Source organism: Sebastes fasciatus, chromosome 19, assembly GCF_043250625.1.
Source record: "Sebastes fasciatus isolate fSebFas1 chromosome 19, fSebFas1.pri, whole genome shotgun sequence".
Lineage (NCBI taxonomy): Eukaryota > Metazoa > Chordata > Actinopteri > Perciformes > Sebastidae > Sebastes > Sebastes fasciatus.
The window spans coordinates 22,354,647-22,372,291 of record NC_133813.1 but is presented as its reverse complement, the minus strand read 5'-3'; the positions used below and the strand labels follow the sequence as shown (position 1 = coordinate 22,372,291).

The 17,645-nt window shown below is 39.8% G+C and overlaps 2 protein-coding genes across 6 annotated transcripts; both read left to right on the top strand.

Moving 5' to 3' along the window:
- The first annotated feature begins 498 nt into the window (after nt 1-498).
- Nucleotides 499-4,963, top strand: bmp10l (bone morphogenetic protein 10, like). Its single transcript, XM_074618225.1, has 2 exons — nt 499-1,128; nt 1,508-4,963. The coding sequence occupies exons 1-2, from the start codon at nt 789-791 to the stop codon at nt 2,530-2,532; spliced, it is 1,365 nt and encodes a 454-aa protein (XP_074474326.1). The 5' UTR covers nt 499-788; the 3' UTR covers nt 2,533-4,963.
- Nucleotides 4,964-7,047: 2,084 nt separating this feature from the next.
- On the top strand, nt 7,048-17,507 carry smad4a (SMAD family member 4a). 5 transcript variants are annotated; one of them, XM_074616949.1, is made up of 11 exons: nt 7,048-7,066; nt 9,000-9,357; nt 9,453-9,642; nt 10,051-10,080; nt 10,172-10,387; nt 10,643-10,750; nt 11,156-11,206; nt 11,663-11,846; nt 12,017-12,185; nt 12,544-12,682; nt 15,265-17,507. In XM_074616949.1, exons 2-11 carry the CDS (start codon nt 9,118-9,120, stop codon nt 15,474-15,476), a joined length of 1,539 nt encoding a protein of 512 aa, XP_074473050.1. In that variant the 5' UTR covers nt 7,048-7,066; nt 9,000-9,117; the 3' UTR covers nt 15,477-17,507. The 5 variants fall into 5 exon arrangements, with proteins under 5 accessions (XP_074473050.1, XP_074473048.1, XP_074473052.1 ...); XM_074616947.1 differs by lacking the exon at nt 7,048-7,066 and adding an exon at nt 7,296-7,710; XM_074616951.1 differs by lacking the exon at nt 7,048-7,066 and adding an exon at nt 7,297-7,710 and having other exon boundaries at nt 9,453-9,627.
- Nucleotides 17,508-17,645: the final 138 nt, after the last annotated feature.

The following is a 17,645-nucleotide window of genomic DNA, read 5'->3' as shown; positions in this document are numbered from 1 at the left end:
CACAGTCATCTAATATTATGCATTTTTAAAAATGAGTTCTCATTACTTTTTATTTGGCATTTGTTTGTGTAAGTGGGTGTACATTGAAATGATGGCAGTGATTAGGGTTAGGGCGTATGTGAGCTGCCAGACAGCCGCTATTAGAAAAAAACCCAGTAATTAGCTAAAAGCATATGCTAATGAGATCAAATCAGCCTCCTTCGCCACCTAATGAAAGTGTTTAATTCAGTTTAGCACGAGGAGGCAGAAGGGCAGATATAGAGTCTACACTGGCCTCTTGTGGAGATTGCAAAGCATAAATTAACAATATTGTTAATTGGTAATTGATTTCCTGCATTAGACAGGGAAAAAAACATAATTTCCATGTTTAATGTGTCCCAATTGCAATAACTTCCTTATCTCTAAATCCATCAGTATTCTTTATAAATAAAGTATCATGGTTAAAGAGTCACTGTAAGGAAAGTTTTATGGTCAATCAAAAGAAAAGCATACATCCCAATGAGACAGAATACCAGTGGACATTATGGATGTTGGATAAGTTGCTGGCGGGGAGAGAGAGAGGAGGGCCGAGCAGGGCCTTAGTGACATCTCCAAACATGTCAGCACAGCACAGCCCTGCCCTCACAACCAAACCTCATGATCAACAAGGGCAAAGCTGTTTTCTCTTTGCCCCCAACAGCAACCTGTTGTCCTTTAGCGAAAAGGTTGAACTATTTGCACCAAAGGATCCCTCACGTCTTCTCATCTGATTCTCAATTCTTGGATTTAAACCTTTCCTCCACTCAACCATGACCGTTTCAGTCTTCTCCAACCTCGGGTTGATCCGCTCTCCGAATGTCCTACTTCTGTCGTTGACCGCTTTGAGCTTGAGCAGTCCCATCAGGCCTCCCGGGACCCATCACAGGGTATCAGTCGGTAGGGATGTGGGTGTTAATCCGCTACTTGATGCACGAGACTTTCTCAGCCAGTTCCTGTCCACAATGAACCTCACAGAGCTGAGGCCCCAGCCCAGGCCCCTCGCCGCCCGCAAGGAGCCACCAGAGTACATGCTGGAGCTGTACGAGCGATTTGCCAACGACCGCACTGCTGTGCCCTCGACCAACGTTGTGCGCAGTTTCAAGAACGAAGGTACGAACTTGTTTTTCTTCAACGACACAAAAATCTTGGGAAACATATATATTGCACGAGAAATTTAAACTTTGTGTTGCATTTTTTTTAAAGTAACCCCTTTAAGGATTAACATTCAAATCAATGTGATCATGTTTGACATTCTAATAATTTAAAAAAAATGGATTACTTTGATTTACGGAAGTCAAAGTGCTATAAATACGGAAGTGTTAATTGTTTTAATTGAAACAAGGAAGCTGCGCTTGAACTAAGTCTTGACAATCTGTGATTGATATGATTCAAACAAACCAAAAACGTGTATTTGATACAAGGGTACATTTTAATATTTAACATACTTGCGTTTTAACCACTTTGAGACTTTTTGATATTTTAATTTCAGATTCCTCCCCCTACCGTATAACACCCGGGGGTGTAAGGATACATCCCCTGCTATTCAACATCTCAATGCGCCACCATGAGCATATAGCAATGGCCGAGCTTCGCCTTTTCACCCTGTTCCAGAAGGCCCGAAGACCATACGCTGGCATTGACTGCAAGGTGACCATCTACAAAATACACGAGGGCGTTGTTTGGACAAAAGAGGTGGGCAGAGAAGGGAGAAGGAGGGATAAAGAGGAGGTGGTGGGGATGGAAGATTTGGAGGAACTGGTGACAAAGCATATCCATGCCAAAGATAACAGCTGGGTGTCGTTTGACCTGACTCATGTGGTCGCGCTCTGGCGGAAGTCAGGGTGTGCAACTCACAGACTGGAGGTTCACATTCCAAGTCCGGGGTCAGAAGACGTGGAAGGGGCCACACGAGAGGTCGAGAGGTCGGTTGAGATCGATATTGACAGGAGCTTGGAGGGGAGACACAATGCGGTGATGATCGTATTCTCGGATGACCAGCAACAGGATAAACAAGAGCTCGACCGGATGATCGAACATGAGAATGACCTTCCGGAAAACGTGGGCCGGAGCCAACAGGCTTTCTGGGGGAACGTTAATCACAACGCCGACCAGGACGAATTGGACACACAGTCCTTCATGCAACCGCGGTCCAACCTTATCTATGACACACCTCCCCGAATCCGTCGCAATGTTAAGAGCGAGCCATGCAAGAGGACCCCGCTCTTTGTGGATTTTAAAGACATCGGCTGGGATTCGTGGATCATCCAGCCGGTGGGCTACGAGGCGTACCAGTGCAACGGCGTATGCACCCCGCCCATGACCTCCGAGGTCTCGCCCACCAAACACGCCATGGTGCAGACGTGGCTGAGTCTTAAGAATCCAGAGAGGGTATCGCGTGCCTGCTGTGTGCCCACAAAGCTGGAGCCCATCTCACTCCTTTATCACGATAACGGGGTGATCACCTTTAACCACAAGTATGAGGGGATGGTGGTGGCAGAGTGTGGCTGTAGATAGTCCTGAAAACTGTTACACAGAGATAGAGACTGTGTGCACTCATGTTTCAATCATCATCTCATCTCATCTCATCTCATCTCATCTATCTATCTATCTATCTATCTATCTATCTATCTATCTATCTATCTATCTATCTATCTATCTATCTATCTATCTATCTATCTATCTATCTATCTATCTATCTATCTATCTATCTATCTATCTATCTATCTATCTAGTTTCCACAGTATCTAACATCTCATACAGTGGTGTGTCAAAACACGAGTCTAGACTTATAGTTGTAAATTAGGGATGGACACAAATCTCTGCTACATGATGTACATTTGTAATTGTATAAAGGTAAATTTATTATATTAGTGTAGAATATAAAGCGGTCTGTCATGATTTATTATATATTATTTGCTGATTTTTTTGTATTTCAGAATGCTTTTGGACACAATTCATTGTAAATTACAGGCCACCATGCAAATATGGCATCAGTCCCATCAGACACAGTGACAGACAAAAAGAAAGTTCTGATGGCAGATTTTGGTAAAAAATTCAACCTGTTTCTGATGAAGTGAGCTCCATGTCCAAAGTTTCAATACTGCAGCACTGATATCAGTTACAATAACAACCATCTGAATAATTTGGAAATATGTGTGTGAGATCTGAGTACAAAAGATGTACCCTGAGTGCAAAGTCTCAATCTGACTAGAGTGAAGTTTGTGCTTTCAGCGCGTGTGCTGGAACAGAATATACTCACAGTAAGAGACTGAATTTTCTTTTCTTATTGCAAAATTTAAATGTTTTATCGCTGACTTTCCATCACAGACCTTTCTCAAAACTTTTCCATCTACATTTTCCCCCGACAGATTTCATTCTTAGCGCAGAAGTTGAGAAACTCCAGCTGAATTCAAACTGAATAGAAAAATCTATATTTCTAGGATAGCCACCAGATTACAGAGATTTGCACTACTTATATAGGATGCTGTATGTTTTTTTTTTAATATGAAAAGTCTCTTAAATTCTATTGTAATTGAATCATAGTCTTGCGAAAATGCTTTATAAGTAGATATACATGCTGTGGATTTGTAAATGGTATTATTTGTTTCTGCGCCCTGTGGCGTGTTAGAGCCGTTGAAATGATTTGTGACGTTTTTCCTTTTATTTGCTTGCCAAACTTGCAGAAAAAAATATATTTTCTCTGGCTTTTGACCAAGAGAGGATTTTCACGGTGTCTCGGAGCTCTTTGGAGCTTCTTGTCTGAAAAAAATGAACAATTTCTCTCATTGCTGTCAACTGCTGTGAACTCTTTCCTCACACCCCAGCCATTCATATCCTGCTTTTGGTTCTCACACCAACTTTATTATGGGTTGTAAAAATAAAATATCTGAAAACAAATATAGTCACTGAGCAAGTTCTGATCTCTTGTGCACCCTGCTTCGTTGTCAGGTAATCAGAGCATTCCCTACGCAACAGCCTTAATCCCCATCCCTCTAGCGTCACATGCCTGGCGGGCCTCTCTCTGCCCGTGTCCATGCCATGGCGATAAGGAGGTGTCAGAGCCTGGAGTCTCGTAGACCGTCACTCAGGATGAGACGCCACTCTAAGTGGCAGCATGTGTGAGAAGGTGGTGTCAGATTCCTGCTCTCCAACGCCAGCATGCTCTATTGACAATCCTGCCATCGGGTCGCTCGCTGCCCTCTGAACCCTCCCACTTCCTGTTTCTGACACGGGCATGCTGACGCCCCTTATCGCGGCCACAGCAACAGTAGGCCTACAAATGGAAAAAAATACATGTCACATCATCACCCAGCTTCTGCTGTTAACAGTTGGAAGCAGATAACAATAATGGAATAACACTGTTGAACTTATAGGATCCTCACTCAGCACACAGATTTACACAGGCCAAGTGTGCAGCGCAGAGATAGCGACTGGCAGTGGACACTTTGATTTCCCAGTGGGGAACTTATTGAAAACTAGAATACAGTTTCAGTGGAACATATTGGGGTGAGGAGAAGGAGTTGAATCTTATATTTCATTTTATAAAATGCCACCACCCATGTTATTAATATTTTCTTCTGATTCTTCTTTTGACTTATAAAACAACTACAATACTCTCGCCTCAATATCTCAATATATTTATGGCAATCATAACATAATAAAACATCTTCTGTTTGTTTTGCCAGCTTGAACACTCTTCATTATATTCACTATATTTCTGTTCTATTGGTTTTATTTTATGGAAAACAGAAGCATAGTTTGAACATTACCAGAGCTTCAATAAAAAAAAATAAAAAATAAAAATTACTCCTCCAAAATAATTAAGTAGATTACAAATATATATAATTCTGTTTATTTGTCTTACAGTATGAGCAATGCATTTGGTTGTATTACGAAATACATGAACAAAAAATAGATTTGTGGTCGTATAAATCTTGGTCCATATGTGAACATCTCACATCATTTTATTCTATTTTTTATTTCTTATTTGCATACTTTTTTTTGTCTGTATTAAAGTGTTCACTGCTTGTTTTTTATTCTTTATTCTATATTACAGAAGCATCTTTGAGAACTTTGAAAAGCGAAATCTGATGTATTATTATTATTATAAACCCCTGGCACTGAAACTGTGCTTAATATTGATATACTTATGGTACATTCATGGTATTTGATCAACAATATTGCCATTACATTGTATGTAATTATGATACTTATGATATTTACTATTTTGGTTATTATTTCAGGCCAAGCTCCCCATAATGACAAATATTTTCACTATTGATGAAAAGGTACATTAAATGGTACAAAAGCTGCTTTTTCATAACGTATCATTCCCTTTACCTAACAATCACATGGTCTGGGAATGGGATCCACGATTATGTGAGCAACGCAGTTAAACAGGTTCATGTGATGGCAGCTTTGTTCATCACTCTTAAGCAACAAAGCTATTGTTGTTCATGGGAGGCCAACTTTAAATCATAAACACATGGTTAATCTCATTGGGAGATATGGAGGAGAGAGCGTGAGAGAGATTTGGACAGGGGACTGTTTTCATTACTGTAATGTCACACTACATAATAACCACAAGGGGGAGACTTTATATTATAGTAAAAACCATCACACCACAAGAGCTACACCTGAATGATGTGTTTTGAGGACATTACAGTTTTTTCTCAATCGCTTTGGCTCATCTTTTGAAACTGTCTTAACATTCTCTAAACTGTAAGTGCAATTATCACAACTGTTTGTCATTGAATGTCACTTTTGTCCAGCTGAAAGCTGTTATGTATTTCACTGAGCTTTTCAGATTCCCATTTCAACAGTAGGTCAATACTGTAGTAGCTACACAGAAACAGGATATGCACATTTGTATGTCTAAAGTAACTTTATTTGTGTAGCAATGTGTTACATGTACTGTAAACAGAAAATGTACTTCTAATCTCTCATATAAAGTCATATAGTGAACAGAAATTTTGTCCCCAAAGGACATATATGCCAAAAAAACCTGCTGTAGTTCAGTTCAAAAACGAAAAACTGTACTTCCTTGTCATAGATATTTATGCAATATACATATATTGATAATTGTATGGATCATTTTTCATGTGATGGCTCGAATGATGAAAGAATGAAAGAAGGAAATATAAAGTAGTATTACAACCAACTTATTTCTATGGTGACAAGAAGAGTCTTATTTGGACATGTATGAACAAAAATATGTTTGAATGTTCTGAAATGCTACTTTATGCATGATTTATAATCATGCATAAAGCTTATCAGTCAGTCAGTTTAGTTCCAGGTGGGTTTTTTTGTGACACTATGTAATACCTCTCTTCTGACTCTACTATAATTTCAGTGTATAGGCCTATACAGTAAGCATTAAAGATGTTGGTCCAGCTGTGGGCTCTTTTTTTCAATTCAATTCAATTCAATTTGCTTTATTGGCATGACTGTTAGGTGAACAATATTGCCAAAGCATCAATTCAATAATAAATAAAAATTAAAAAAAGAACAAAATAAAAACAAAAACATATATATACATATATACAATTCATTAAGCAAATTACAATATATAGATATTTAAAAAGAACATGCATGTAAATGGAAGAAAACAATGAAGAAGTAATTAATGTTTGTTGTGTCAATAAAACAAACAAACAAATAAAAAACAATTAATAACACTATATTGCAATATCAAAGGATAAATGTAAAAAAAAAGTAGAGGAGTTAATAAAAGGCAGAGTATGAGTTACATCTATTGTGTTGTTGTTGTTGTCTCTTAGGCTGTGACATGCACTGACATATCCTGCAGCTTCTATGGCCATGACACTATTTCCTCCAAGTAGATGTTGTATTTTATTTTGGTCAGAGAGGGAATCAAAATCTTGGAGTCATTTTTGTAAAGAATGTTTTCCTAATTTCTTCATCTGTGCTACATTGTAGCAGGAAATGTTGCTCTGTCTCCACTTGTCTCTCTAGGCAGCCTCCCCATTTCCTCCAACCCTTTCAGTATTGTACATGTACCCTGTCATCTTCATCAAGTACCCACCAGGTAGGAATACAGCTCACTCAGCAGAATACACTTTTACACAGTTTTCAGCCCCAGAAGTCAACCTGCAGTGAAATACTGCCCTTACTATACAAGCTTCTGGGTATTAGTACTCGCTCTAAATGCATTTCTAGTGTGGTATATAGACATGTGCTTGCTAACAGAGGTGTTTATTATTATTATTATTATTTTTTATAACAGCAGCGCCACGCCTGACACATTTGACGCATACATGCGCAGTGGGCGCGTGGTGGGCGGAGAGGATGTTCTTGTTTATTTTCATGGCCAGTTAACCATAAACGTGTTGTTATATTAATATACATTACATACATATATATATATATGTATATTTACAGTTTTAGTGTAATAAGGGCAACAGATAAACAGGTATTTATGATGCTGTAATGTAACATGTCATGAGGTAGCAGCGGATCAGAGAGGAGGAAGGAGAGCTAGCCTACGTGTAGTTGGGTTACTAGCCTTAGTTAGCTTAGCTGTTAGCATAATGTGCTAGCAAGCTAACCTAAATATCATTAATGCAATTTAGTTAACGCATTTAACATTTAGGTAGCGAAAGCCACTCACGTATCCCATCTTGCACCACTGGGACTAACGCTGCAGGTGGAGGGAAGAAGTCAGAAATCACAGTAAGTCCACAAATCAGTTTTGCTTTGATTCAGGTGATGCTAACGTAGCTAATGGTAGCTAGCTATCGGTATTTCACGGCTAGTTCAGTGATAGCTGACAAAACAGAGCCACTCGGCATTAGCAGCTGTATATTTATTAAACATGTGCGTGTGTTTGAATAGTCGTAGCATTATAATTTAAATCAGGTTTGTTAGCACACTACTGAGGCAATGTCAAGGCCTATAGAAGGAGGATGGGACACTGGTCTTGGGGTGTAGGGTATAGCGCATGCGCAGTGTAACTGAAGCTGCGGTTGTCTTGCTATTGGCTCAACTAGATTCTACTGCGCATGCGTAACACCCCGCAGTCCCAGTCAAGTATAACGCGTGTCCCAGCCTCCTTCAATAGGCCTTGGGCAATGTTAGGAAGGATAAGCTAGCTACCTGTGTTTATGAGTTAACTCTGGGCTAACGTTAGGATGCTCTTACAAACCTCACGTTAAACTAATGCTCAGTTTATCTTAATCTTAATATGATAAACCCACTATAGAAGTTGAGAAAACACAGATTTCGGTGCCATAAGAAGGCTTTGTTTTGCATTTCAGCCTAGATGTAATGGGCATGTTTGCAGAGGACGAGTGAGAGTTTCTGCATGAGTGAACATGAGCTGTAATGCAGTGGTAGTTACCCTAGTTGGAAACACATGTCACATTAAGATGGGTGTGTTCACAGAGTATTAGTATATAGTATATGTATCTGTAGAGGTTTTGAAAGTTAAAAAAAGTGTTATTTTACTATCATCTTATCATTTTAAAGGTGCATTAGATTGACTTCAAAGAACATGATAATCCCTTCTCTTCCTACACCTGACATTAAGTCAGGGTGATGCACAGATTGTACATTGAGTGACACCTAATGTAATGTGTGAATGGGTTGTCATACCCATCTGAACTCTCAGTAATTCCCCCAGGCCATCAGACCTTTAAATAGATAATTCAAACGACACCTTCTCACACAAAAATATATCTTATACTGTATATACTGTATAAATTCTCAATGTATATGTTCTTAATGTATATGTTGTTAATATGCCTTGTACAAAGTATTTCTAATATATGTACATTCATACTTCCTGATATGTATATGTTCTTAATATGCCCTTGTACAAGGTATTTCCTTTTATAATTGTCATATAACTTATTATTTTAATGGAGCTTCCCAGCAAAAAGCATTTCACACGATTGTACCTGTATAACCGTGACAATAAACATCTTGAATCTAATAATAAGACACTGCTCTTTCTGTTTTAGGTTGCTACACTTGGGCAGCATTTGGTCAACAGTAATCACCTTGAAACATTTAAACTGTTTTAAAGGCATAGAGGATACAACTTGAAAGTCTCCCCAAGGGTGAAACCTAAGGAGCAAGATGTCAATCACGAACACTCCCACGAGTAATGATGCCTGTCTGAGCATTGTGCACAGCCTGATGTGCCACCGACAGGGAGGGGAGAGTGAAACCTTTGCTAAGCGAGCTATTGAGAGTCTTGTCAAGAAGCTGAAGGAGAAGAAGGATGAGCTGGATTCCCTCATCACAGCCATCACTACGAATGGAGCTCATCCGAGCAAGTGTGTAACCATACAACGAACTTTGGATGGACGCCTACAGGTATAGTGGCGGATATACCGTACCAACTTGGTTTAATATTACGCTCCTTGTAATTGTATGACCTATCTCATTAGATCTTCCTTTCTGTGCTTTAGGTTGCGGGGCGCAAAGGTTTCCCCCATGTTGTCTATGCCCGACTGTGGCGATGGCCTGATCTACACAAGAACGAATTAAAGCACGTGAAATATTGCCAGTATGCCTTTGACTTGAAATGTGACAATGTTTGTGTCAACCCATACCACTACGAGAGGGTCGTCTCTCCTGGCATTGGTACGTACCTCACAGGTTTGTCAATCTTGACTAGATTTCATTGTTTCAGGTTATTGGTACAGACACACTGAAAGATCGTGAAGGTAGATAGTTGATGTTTTTTTTAAATAGGTTTTATCCCCTTAAAATAAAGTTTTTTATAGTTTGAGCCGCAGTTTAAATTATTACCTAGACTTGGAATTGTACATACGTACATGGTTCGGGTATATACATTTTTATTTATCATTCTATCACACTCCTTATTCCACAGCACTTTTAATAAGTATTTAGAACAACAGATGTGCTCCTGATACTCCACGTTTTTAGTGATAATATGATGCAGTGATCTGGTTGAGAAAAGTACAGCCCGTGTTGTAATTCATATTCAGAATATTGATCTACATAAACTGAGTGATATATCTGTTCTTTTTCATGTTTTTGCAGACTTATCAGGGCTGACCCTTTCAAATTCAGGTAAGGAGGGGCCAAAGGTTTCCTGTTTGCTCCTTGAAGATTTTGTGGATGTCCATCAGTCTTACATAATATGTCTGTTGTCTTCATGTAGATCGACTCTTGGTAAAGGATGAGTATGAGTATGACTATGACTACGACAACCAGCAATCTCACTCAAGCTCTGAAAGCCACCTGCAGACTATCCAGCATCCCCCGTCAAGACCCGGTCCACAGGAGACCTTCATCAACCCCGCTCTACTCCCCCCAGTGGAGGGCAGCAGTTCAGCTTCAACCTCTGCTTTCTCTAACATCAGTGCTGGACCCTCAAGTGAGACACTACACATATATGCAAAACAATCAACAATCAATTAAAAATGCTATAAAAGTATTAATTCTGTGTGTTTAGGTAAATGCAGTTTTTATAAGGGATTGCCTGTTGATTAGTTTGGAATTTTAACTGGGCAAAGTTACTTTTAATGCAGTAACCATCCATTTTTAGTATTTAGCTTATGGTCTGATCTACTGCACAGACTTCAAGTTGGCACGAATTTGGCAACACAACTTTGATAATTTCCATTTACAGATCCCAACCCCAATTGGAGCAGAAACAGCAGCTTCAACTCTGCAGTGCCTCAACATCAGAACGGGCATCTACAGCATCATCCAGCCATGCCCCACACAGGGCATTACTGTGAGTGGATGTAAAACAAAACTTCTCTACAAAAACTCACATCAAGCCTTAAAAATAGTCCACATCCTTTCTTTTAATCAATGAGCTGATTTCCATATTAAGAGAATTTACCAGGTGTAAAAGTTGATTTGAAAAATGTGTAAAAGTGATAAAGGTGGTGTAGATCAAAACTCGTTTCGCCAGCAGGCTTTCTCACATTTATATATATTAAGGCATTAGACATTAATTAATATGTGACTAGCCATGGCTGTTAAAGATCAGCCTCCACCCCTGTCATTTTATGAAATCTGGTAATTTTCAGCACCATTACTGCATGATCTGTGCTGCAAGATAATGATGTCACGTCTTAAGACCAGCTGTGGTTTCAGAATTGCTTGTTCAAAATTAATATTGATGTTCTTGCAGGGCCCGTTACCAATGAAATTGCATTCCAGCCCCCCATATCCAGTCACCCTGGTGAGTATCGGGCTGCAGATGGAAGACAATCCCCTAGGGCTGCAACTAATGATTATTTTCGTTGTCCATTAATCTGGCGATTATTTCTCGATTAATCGATTAGTTGTTTGGTCTATAAAATTGTGGATCAATGTTTCCCAAAGCCCAAGATGACGTCTTCAAATGTCTTGTTTTGTCCACAACTCAAAGATATTCAGTTTACTGTCATAGAGGAGTATAAAATAAAACCAAACTGAAAATATTCACATTTAAGAAGCTGGAATCGGAGAAGTTTGACTTTTTTTCTTAAAAAATTGCTCAAACCGATTAATCATTTATCAAAATAGTTGGTGTAATAGTTGACAACTAATCGATTAATGGTTGCAGCTCTACAATTCACATATGCTGTACAATTCACATATTTAGCATAATCAGTGTAACCCATTTGACCTGAGGTTGTTTGTTGGTTTGTTCCAGCTCCAGACTACTGGTGCTCCATTGCGTACTTTGAGATGGATGTCCAAGTTGGGGAGACGTTCAAGGTGCCATCCACATGTCCGATAGTGACTGTGGATGGCTATGTGGATCCATCAGGAGGAGACCGCTTTTGCTTGGGCCAGCTGAGCAATGTCCACAGGACAGAGAACATAGAGCGAGCCAGGTACTGCCCCCATATACTTGGAGACATATTATCATATAGTCCATTCAAGCAATTCATATTTACTGTATGTCTCTAGGTATGATAAGTGACTGACAGTAATGTAAAGTGTCTGTAATGTCTCACTTTTCTGACCGTGTTTTCCATTTTTATCCCCTCCTTTCTGTCCTTAGGCTCCACATTGGCAAAGGCATGCAGCTGGAGTGCAAAGGTGAAGGAGACGTCTGGGTGCGCTGTTTGAGTGATCACGCGGTGTTTGTGCAGAGCTATTACCTGGATCGAGAGGCTGGACGTGCCCCTGGAGATGCAGTTCACAAGATCTACCCCAGTGCTCACATCAAGGTGAGATCGCAGTACAATGGTCAGAGACATTCCAAGTAGGGTGTTTTTCATATTTGCAGATCCCTGATTGCTTTTGACACTGGCTACATTTACATGCACACCAATAATTCAGCCATGTGATTAATGTTCTAATGTGAGTACGATTGGGCCATTGTAAAATAACATGCTCTTATGTTAATGCAATTATGCTCAGAGTTGGAGTAGCCATAATCACAGTAAAATATGTGGAGCATCTCCTTTTAGTTGTATTATTCAAGAGATTTTTTACCATATATGTTAATCCAACTCTGATGCGGTTAGACAGTCAAAATGCTCGAGTGTCCATTCAATGTCTTGTGTTTGTCTTGTCCCCTGCCAGGTGTTTGACTTGCGTCAGTGCCACAGGCAGATGCAGCAGCAGGCAGCGACAGCTCAGGCAGCAGTTACAGCTCAGGCAGCAGCCGTGGCCGGGAACATACCCGGGCCCGGCTCTGTGGGAGGCATCGCCCCGGCCATCAGTGAGTGTTCATACTGCTGCGCTTACCCCTTCAACAAGTGTGTTATTGTGATTGCTTCTCTTCATCATCTGCCGTGTCCAGACTAATACCGGGGACTTTCTTATGGCACATTGTTGATAGCAAGAGAATTACAGAGCAGCATGAATAGAAGAAAAGCAACCAGCAGGGTCTGTTAATGATGAAGAAAAGAACAGCTGGGTCACAGGCTGATTTCTTTATGGATAATTATTCAGTCAGCATATCCTAACTAAATTGGACTGACTTTAATAATTTGAATTTAGCCATGCTTTAGGCAGTAGTGTGGCGTGTGCAACTGTATTAGGCAAATGTAAATACTTGGTCGGGATGTGGCATCACCATATATTCAATATGAAATGTCGAAGGATATGTTGGATATAGTCCAAAACTGACTGAGACCCGAGGCCTGTACTACGAAGCAAGATTTGCGGTTAGCGAGGTAACTTCAGGGTTAACTCTGGGTTTTCAGTCCTACGATGGGGGTTCACTTCTTACCGAGGTAGATCGCCATGGTAATTTATGCTGAACAGCTAACCTGCTCCAGAGCAGGTTATGTTCCAGATAAGAGATCAACTCGTATAAAAGCACCGCCTACCGACCAATCAGAGCTCGGTGGATCGTATGAAAATATTACACAAAGACGAAGAAGTTACAGTCATAATCCAGGCTAAAAACAACACAGTTTGAACTGACAAATGCAGGAAGGACAGCTGGATTAATGCTGTGGTTGCTTACCGATTTGTATTATGTTTTTATATTTATTTTTTTTGCTTGCTCTCAAGTCCGTTTCATACCGCCAGAGTCGGGGACGCAGCTGAAAGAAGGCTGAAACAGTCATACACACCACAACCTTGCTAAAGGACATAATGAAGTGTAATCCATTCATCAATTACACTTCTAAAAGCTATTTATGTATCACTACCCCATCTAGACGAATATATCTGACTTTTGAGTGTTCCGTTAAATGAATAAGTCTGTTAATTTACGCATTCACACAACGGCAGATTTTTTTGTTTTCTTTTGCCAGCTGTCCTTCCTGCATTTGGCAGCTTCAGCTGTGTTACTATTAGTCTGGATTATGTGTTTGACTTCTTTGTATCTGTCTAATATAGTTTGCTTTTCCTTTGTAAAATGTGCCACTCTGTCTGTCTGTCTGTCTGAAAGTCTGTAGACTTGTCCATGTCTGTGATTGGTCAGATGCCGTAAACACCGCCCCGTTCATGTGAACACGCTCTTAGCCAGATTGAGAAACCCTGGGTTGACTTACCGAGTTGATAACCGTCGTAGGACCGCTTAGCGGGATCTCGCTTCTTAGGGTTAGTGAAGCCAGATAACGAGAAGATACCCTGGTTGTGTTGAACTCGCTTCGTAGTACAGGCCTCTGGTCGTGGAAAGTATAATTTGGCCCAAACACAGTATTTCTCTTTGGTGTTAGGAAGTTGATGTATCTTGGCGTCGTGAGATGTTTTTTGATAATAAAGATTGGATACTTGTTATGAAACTCAAAAGCATTGGTCCATGCTTTTGAGTTTTAGAACAAGGAAAGTCACTATTCTAAAACTGTCACTATATCCTGACAGTAAGGCATGAGATGGATAATCTGTGAAAGAAATCTCTGCCTCCTCCTAGTGATCCTAATGGCATTTGCAAGTTTCTACCACACACTCAAACAAAAACAACCAGTAATATAACAACCGAGCAGTCTCTATAGCAGCTGTCGATTACTTCTCGCGAAACTCGTGACCTCGGCAGCGCTGATATGAATCAAGATGCTGTTACTGTAATGCCTATTTCTCTCCTCAGATGTTTTCAGAAACATATTGTAGTGTACTTTTTAGCTGTAAAATGAGAAAGTTTGCTCCGACCGGTGGGCGGTGCTTGGTTTTGGCTCGTTTGTTTTCAAGAAGCCGGCCGTGTCACAAACTCTGTTATTTTATAGCTAAACAGTACACTACAAAATGTTTCTGAAATAGGCATTAAAGTAACAGAATATTTATAGTTTGAAAGTTTGATTGGTGTTTGCGAGTTTCGTGAGCTGTGAAATCTTGCAAATGTCAGGATATAATGACCGTTTATAAAAATAACTTCTTTTTTTTTATCATAATTGCTCAAATTGACCAACTTCAACTTTAATTGGAAAGTTGGAGTGAAGTTATTGCTTTAGAACAAACTTTAATTGAATGAGCACATTAACATTGAGTTCATACCAAGCAGCTTGCTTTGCTTTATTATACTTTGAACTACTTTACAAAATGTTTTTTAGCATTTGCTTGCTTAGCGATGACAATTTAAGTTGTAGATGATGAAATAAAGTTCTAACATCACCGCAGGCTAACATTTACACAACGAATATGTTCTGTGGGCTTTAGCTGGAATGCAGTAAAAACCCTGTGTGTGTCCTAATCCGAGTTGGAGACATGCATATGACAGTAGTACTTTTCTACTTGGCTGTATGTATGTAAAAACTTTTACTGCAAGAGTAACTCAGCCAACACGTCTCTGCAAGCTTTGGCCTTATAGTGGCACATCGATCTAAAAGTTGCTTGCCTGTTGTTCCCCTGCAGGTCTGTCTGCTGCTGCAGGCATTGGGGTTGATGACCTGCGCAGGCTGTGCATCCTGCGGATGAGCTTCGTGAAGGGCTGGGGGCCCGACTACCCACGGCAAAGCATCAAAGAGACGCCCTGCTGGATCGAGATCCATTTACACCGAGCTCTACAGCTGCTGGATGAAGTTCTGCATACCATGCCCATCGCTGACCCTCACCCCCTTGATTGAGTTAAAAGACATGAGCTGTACAAAGAAAGAGGAAACAATCAGACTGGACTTTTTAACAGAGCACTCCGCCTATAGGCCCCGGGGTGCTGAAGGAGGACTGCAACGACACAGGGATGCCGAGTCGGTTGTAGGAGTATGAACAAGGACATAAAGGCCGGCAGTATACTCTAAACACACTGCTTTGAAATATACTGAGTGAGACTCCAGGTCTGTAAGTGTCAGTGACTTCCAAACAACAGCCGGAGGACCATGTGAAGTACACTGGGGGGAGTCGTAGTACTCCAAAAACACGCTGCCAAGAGGATGGATAAGGAAGCCAGTACTCTGACATTGTTCAGCAATTGGAAATTCACAACAGCATAAAGTAAACAAGGCTTTGCGTGTCTCGAATTGATACAAAAATACTCGCAAATTGATAGAGCGAGATGAAAAGATGCCCTCAGTTATTTATTAGCCTTGGTGCTGTACAAAAGAAATGCATTACCACAAGAGAGTGTAGGGTGTCAAACACAAACTGATGTATTCTCAGCTGCAGTCTTTTTTTCAGTGTGAACATTTCCACATTTAACATTTTAAGATGTATCGAGTCCCCCATAACTTACTGACAAAATTCTTTATTTGGATTATTTAATAAGAGGGCAGACAATTTGGCTTAAAACCAGTAAAGTGGAGCACGATTTGATGCCTTGTATTGGATGAAAACCTGTTCTTTACCCTGTCTGAACACACTAAATGTCATTTCAGTTGCAGTATACTGCCGATCCAGTCCGCCTTCTTTGGCTCTCCAGGCGCTTATATGGCTTCATGTAAGTGGAGTTTTTCACCTCACAAATCAGGACATTTATGTAATATCTTTTTATTCATTACTTATTCTTATAAGATGTAATCTTAAATATTTTTCAATGCCGTCTGTCCTTGTTTGACGTTTTTTTTAATTTATATTCCCCTTTTGAATAGTTTTTTTTACTGAAGAGCATTTGAAAAGCATATTTGAGCTGACCTCAGTTTCTCTTTCAACACCATAAAACCTCCATTATTCTCCCGCCAGTCAAGGCTGTTGTGACATTGAGAAATTCTGTTTTCGACTGAAGTTTTTCAAATGTCAAAATCACATTGAAATGATAGAATATTTTCAAAAGAAAAAGGTTATAATAACAAATCGTAATATTATTTATAATTTATTTTTAAAATTAGATGCCCACATAGTGTCCGTCAGCACTTTATTAATTTGATTAAGTATTTTGTCTTGTTTCGTAGTCTCATGCATGGTCACTTGTTGTATCCATATAATTTCTTAGAATAGTTGAAAAGTTTTTCTTGCTTAATGACCTTGGTGAGAGCCATGAAAAATGTGCTTCAAGTTGTCTGCCTAAAATCTATGTTTTCAGTGTCAAACACTCACCCACAGCAGGTTTGAAAGGTGTATTTAACTCTGACAGTTTGGAACATATTGAGCTGCGGTGTACCCTTGTCAGTGCAGGATGAAACTACCGTGAAACGACCACCTTTCAAACCTACAGCCGGTGAATCTTTGATATTTAAAAGATGCATTTTGGGTGGAACATCTCTTTTAAGATAGCTCACCGCCACCCATTTGAATTTGCGTATAACTTGGATGACACTTACCGTAACGTATTCAGGGACAACAGCTGAGTATAAGAATGAACTGTGAGAGGAAGTGTAAGCCATACTGATGCCAAATATACCCTACGAATCAGACTGCAGTCATTTCAGTGTTATGCCGCTTGTAAAAGCTTGATTTTAATTATAAACTGAATGATTTCAGTTTTTTGCTCAGCACAAATCAATATTTTGGTATTTGGAGCTCTGTTTACTGACAGCTGTTGCAGTATTTTATACTCTTTTGCTACCTTTACAGTGATGAACCACAAAATAGAAAAGAATGCTGTACAATTTTCAGGAAATGCAAGTTCATGCTCATCTTAATCTTTACCCGTTGTGTCATACGTACTGAGTTTGAATGCTATTGGTGTTTATATGTATGGTTGAATAAAAGTCAATGGGATAACACTTTTGTTTGGGAATTTGATTAGTGTGTAGAGCCAAAATTACGAGAGGACACTTGACTTTGAACAAGAAAACGTTTATTACTGCAAAGACGAGTCACAAATTTTAAGAAAACAACACTAAGAAGCTAGCCTGAGCTGA

Coding starts and splice junctions, on each gene's coding strand:
- bmp10l (XM_074618225.1), top strand. CDS start 789: ATGACCGTTTCAGTCTTCTCCAACCTCGGGTTGATCCGCTCTCCGAAT. Junction 1,129..1,507: donor GCGCAGTTTCAAGAACGAAG/GTACGAACTTGT, acceptor TTTTAATTTCAG/ATTCCTCCCCCTACCGTATA.
- smad4a (XM_074616949.1), top strand. CDS start 9,118: ATGTCAATCACGAACACTCCCACGAGTAATGATGCCTGTCTGAGCATT. Junction 9,358..9,452: donor CTTTGGATGGACGCCTACAG/GTATAGTGGCGG, acceptor TCTGTGCTTTAG/GTTGCGGGGCGCAAAGGTTT. Junction 10,081..10,171: donor GCTGACCCTTTCAAATTCAG/GTAAGGAGGGGC, acceptor GTCTTCATGTAG/ATCGACTCTTGGTAAAGGAT.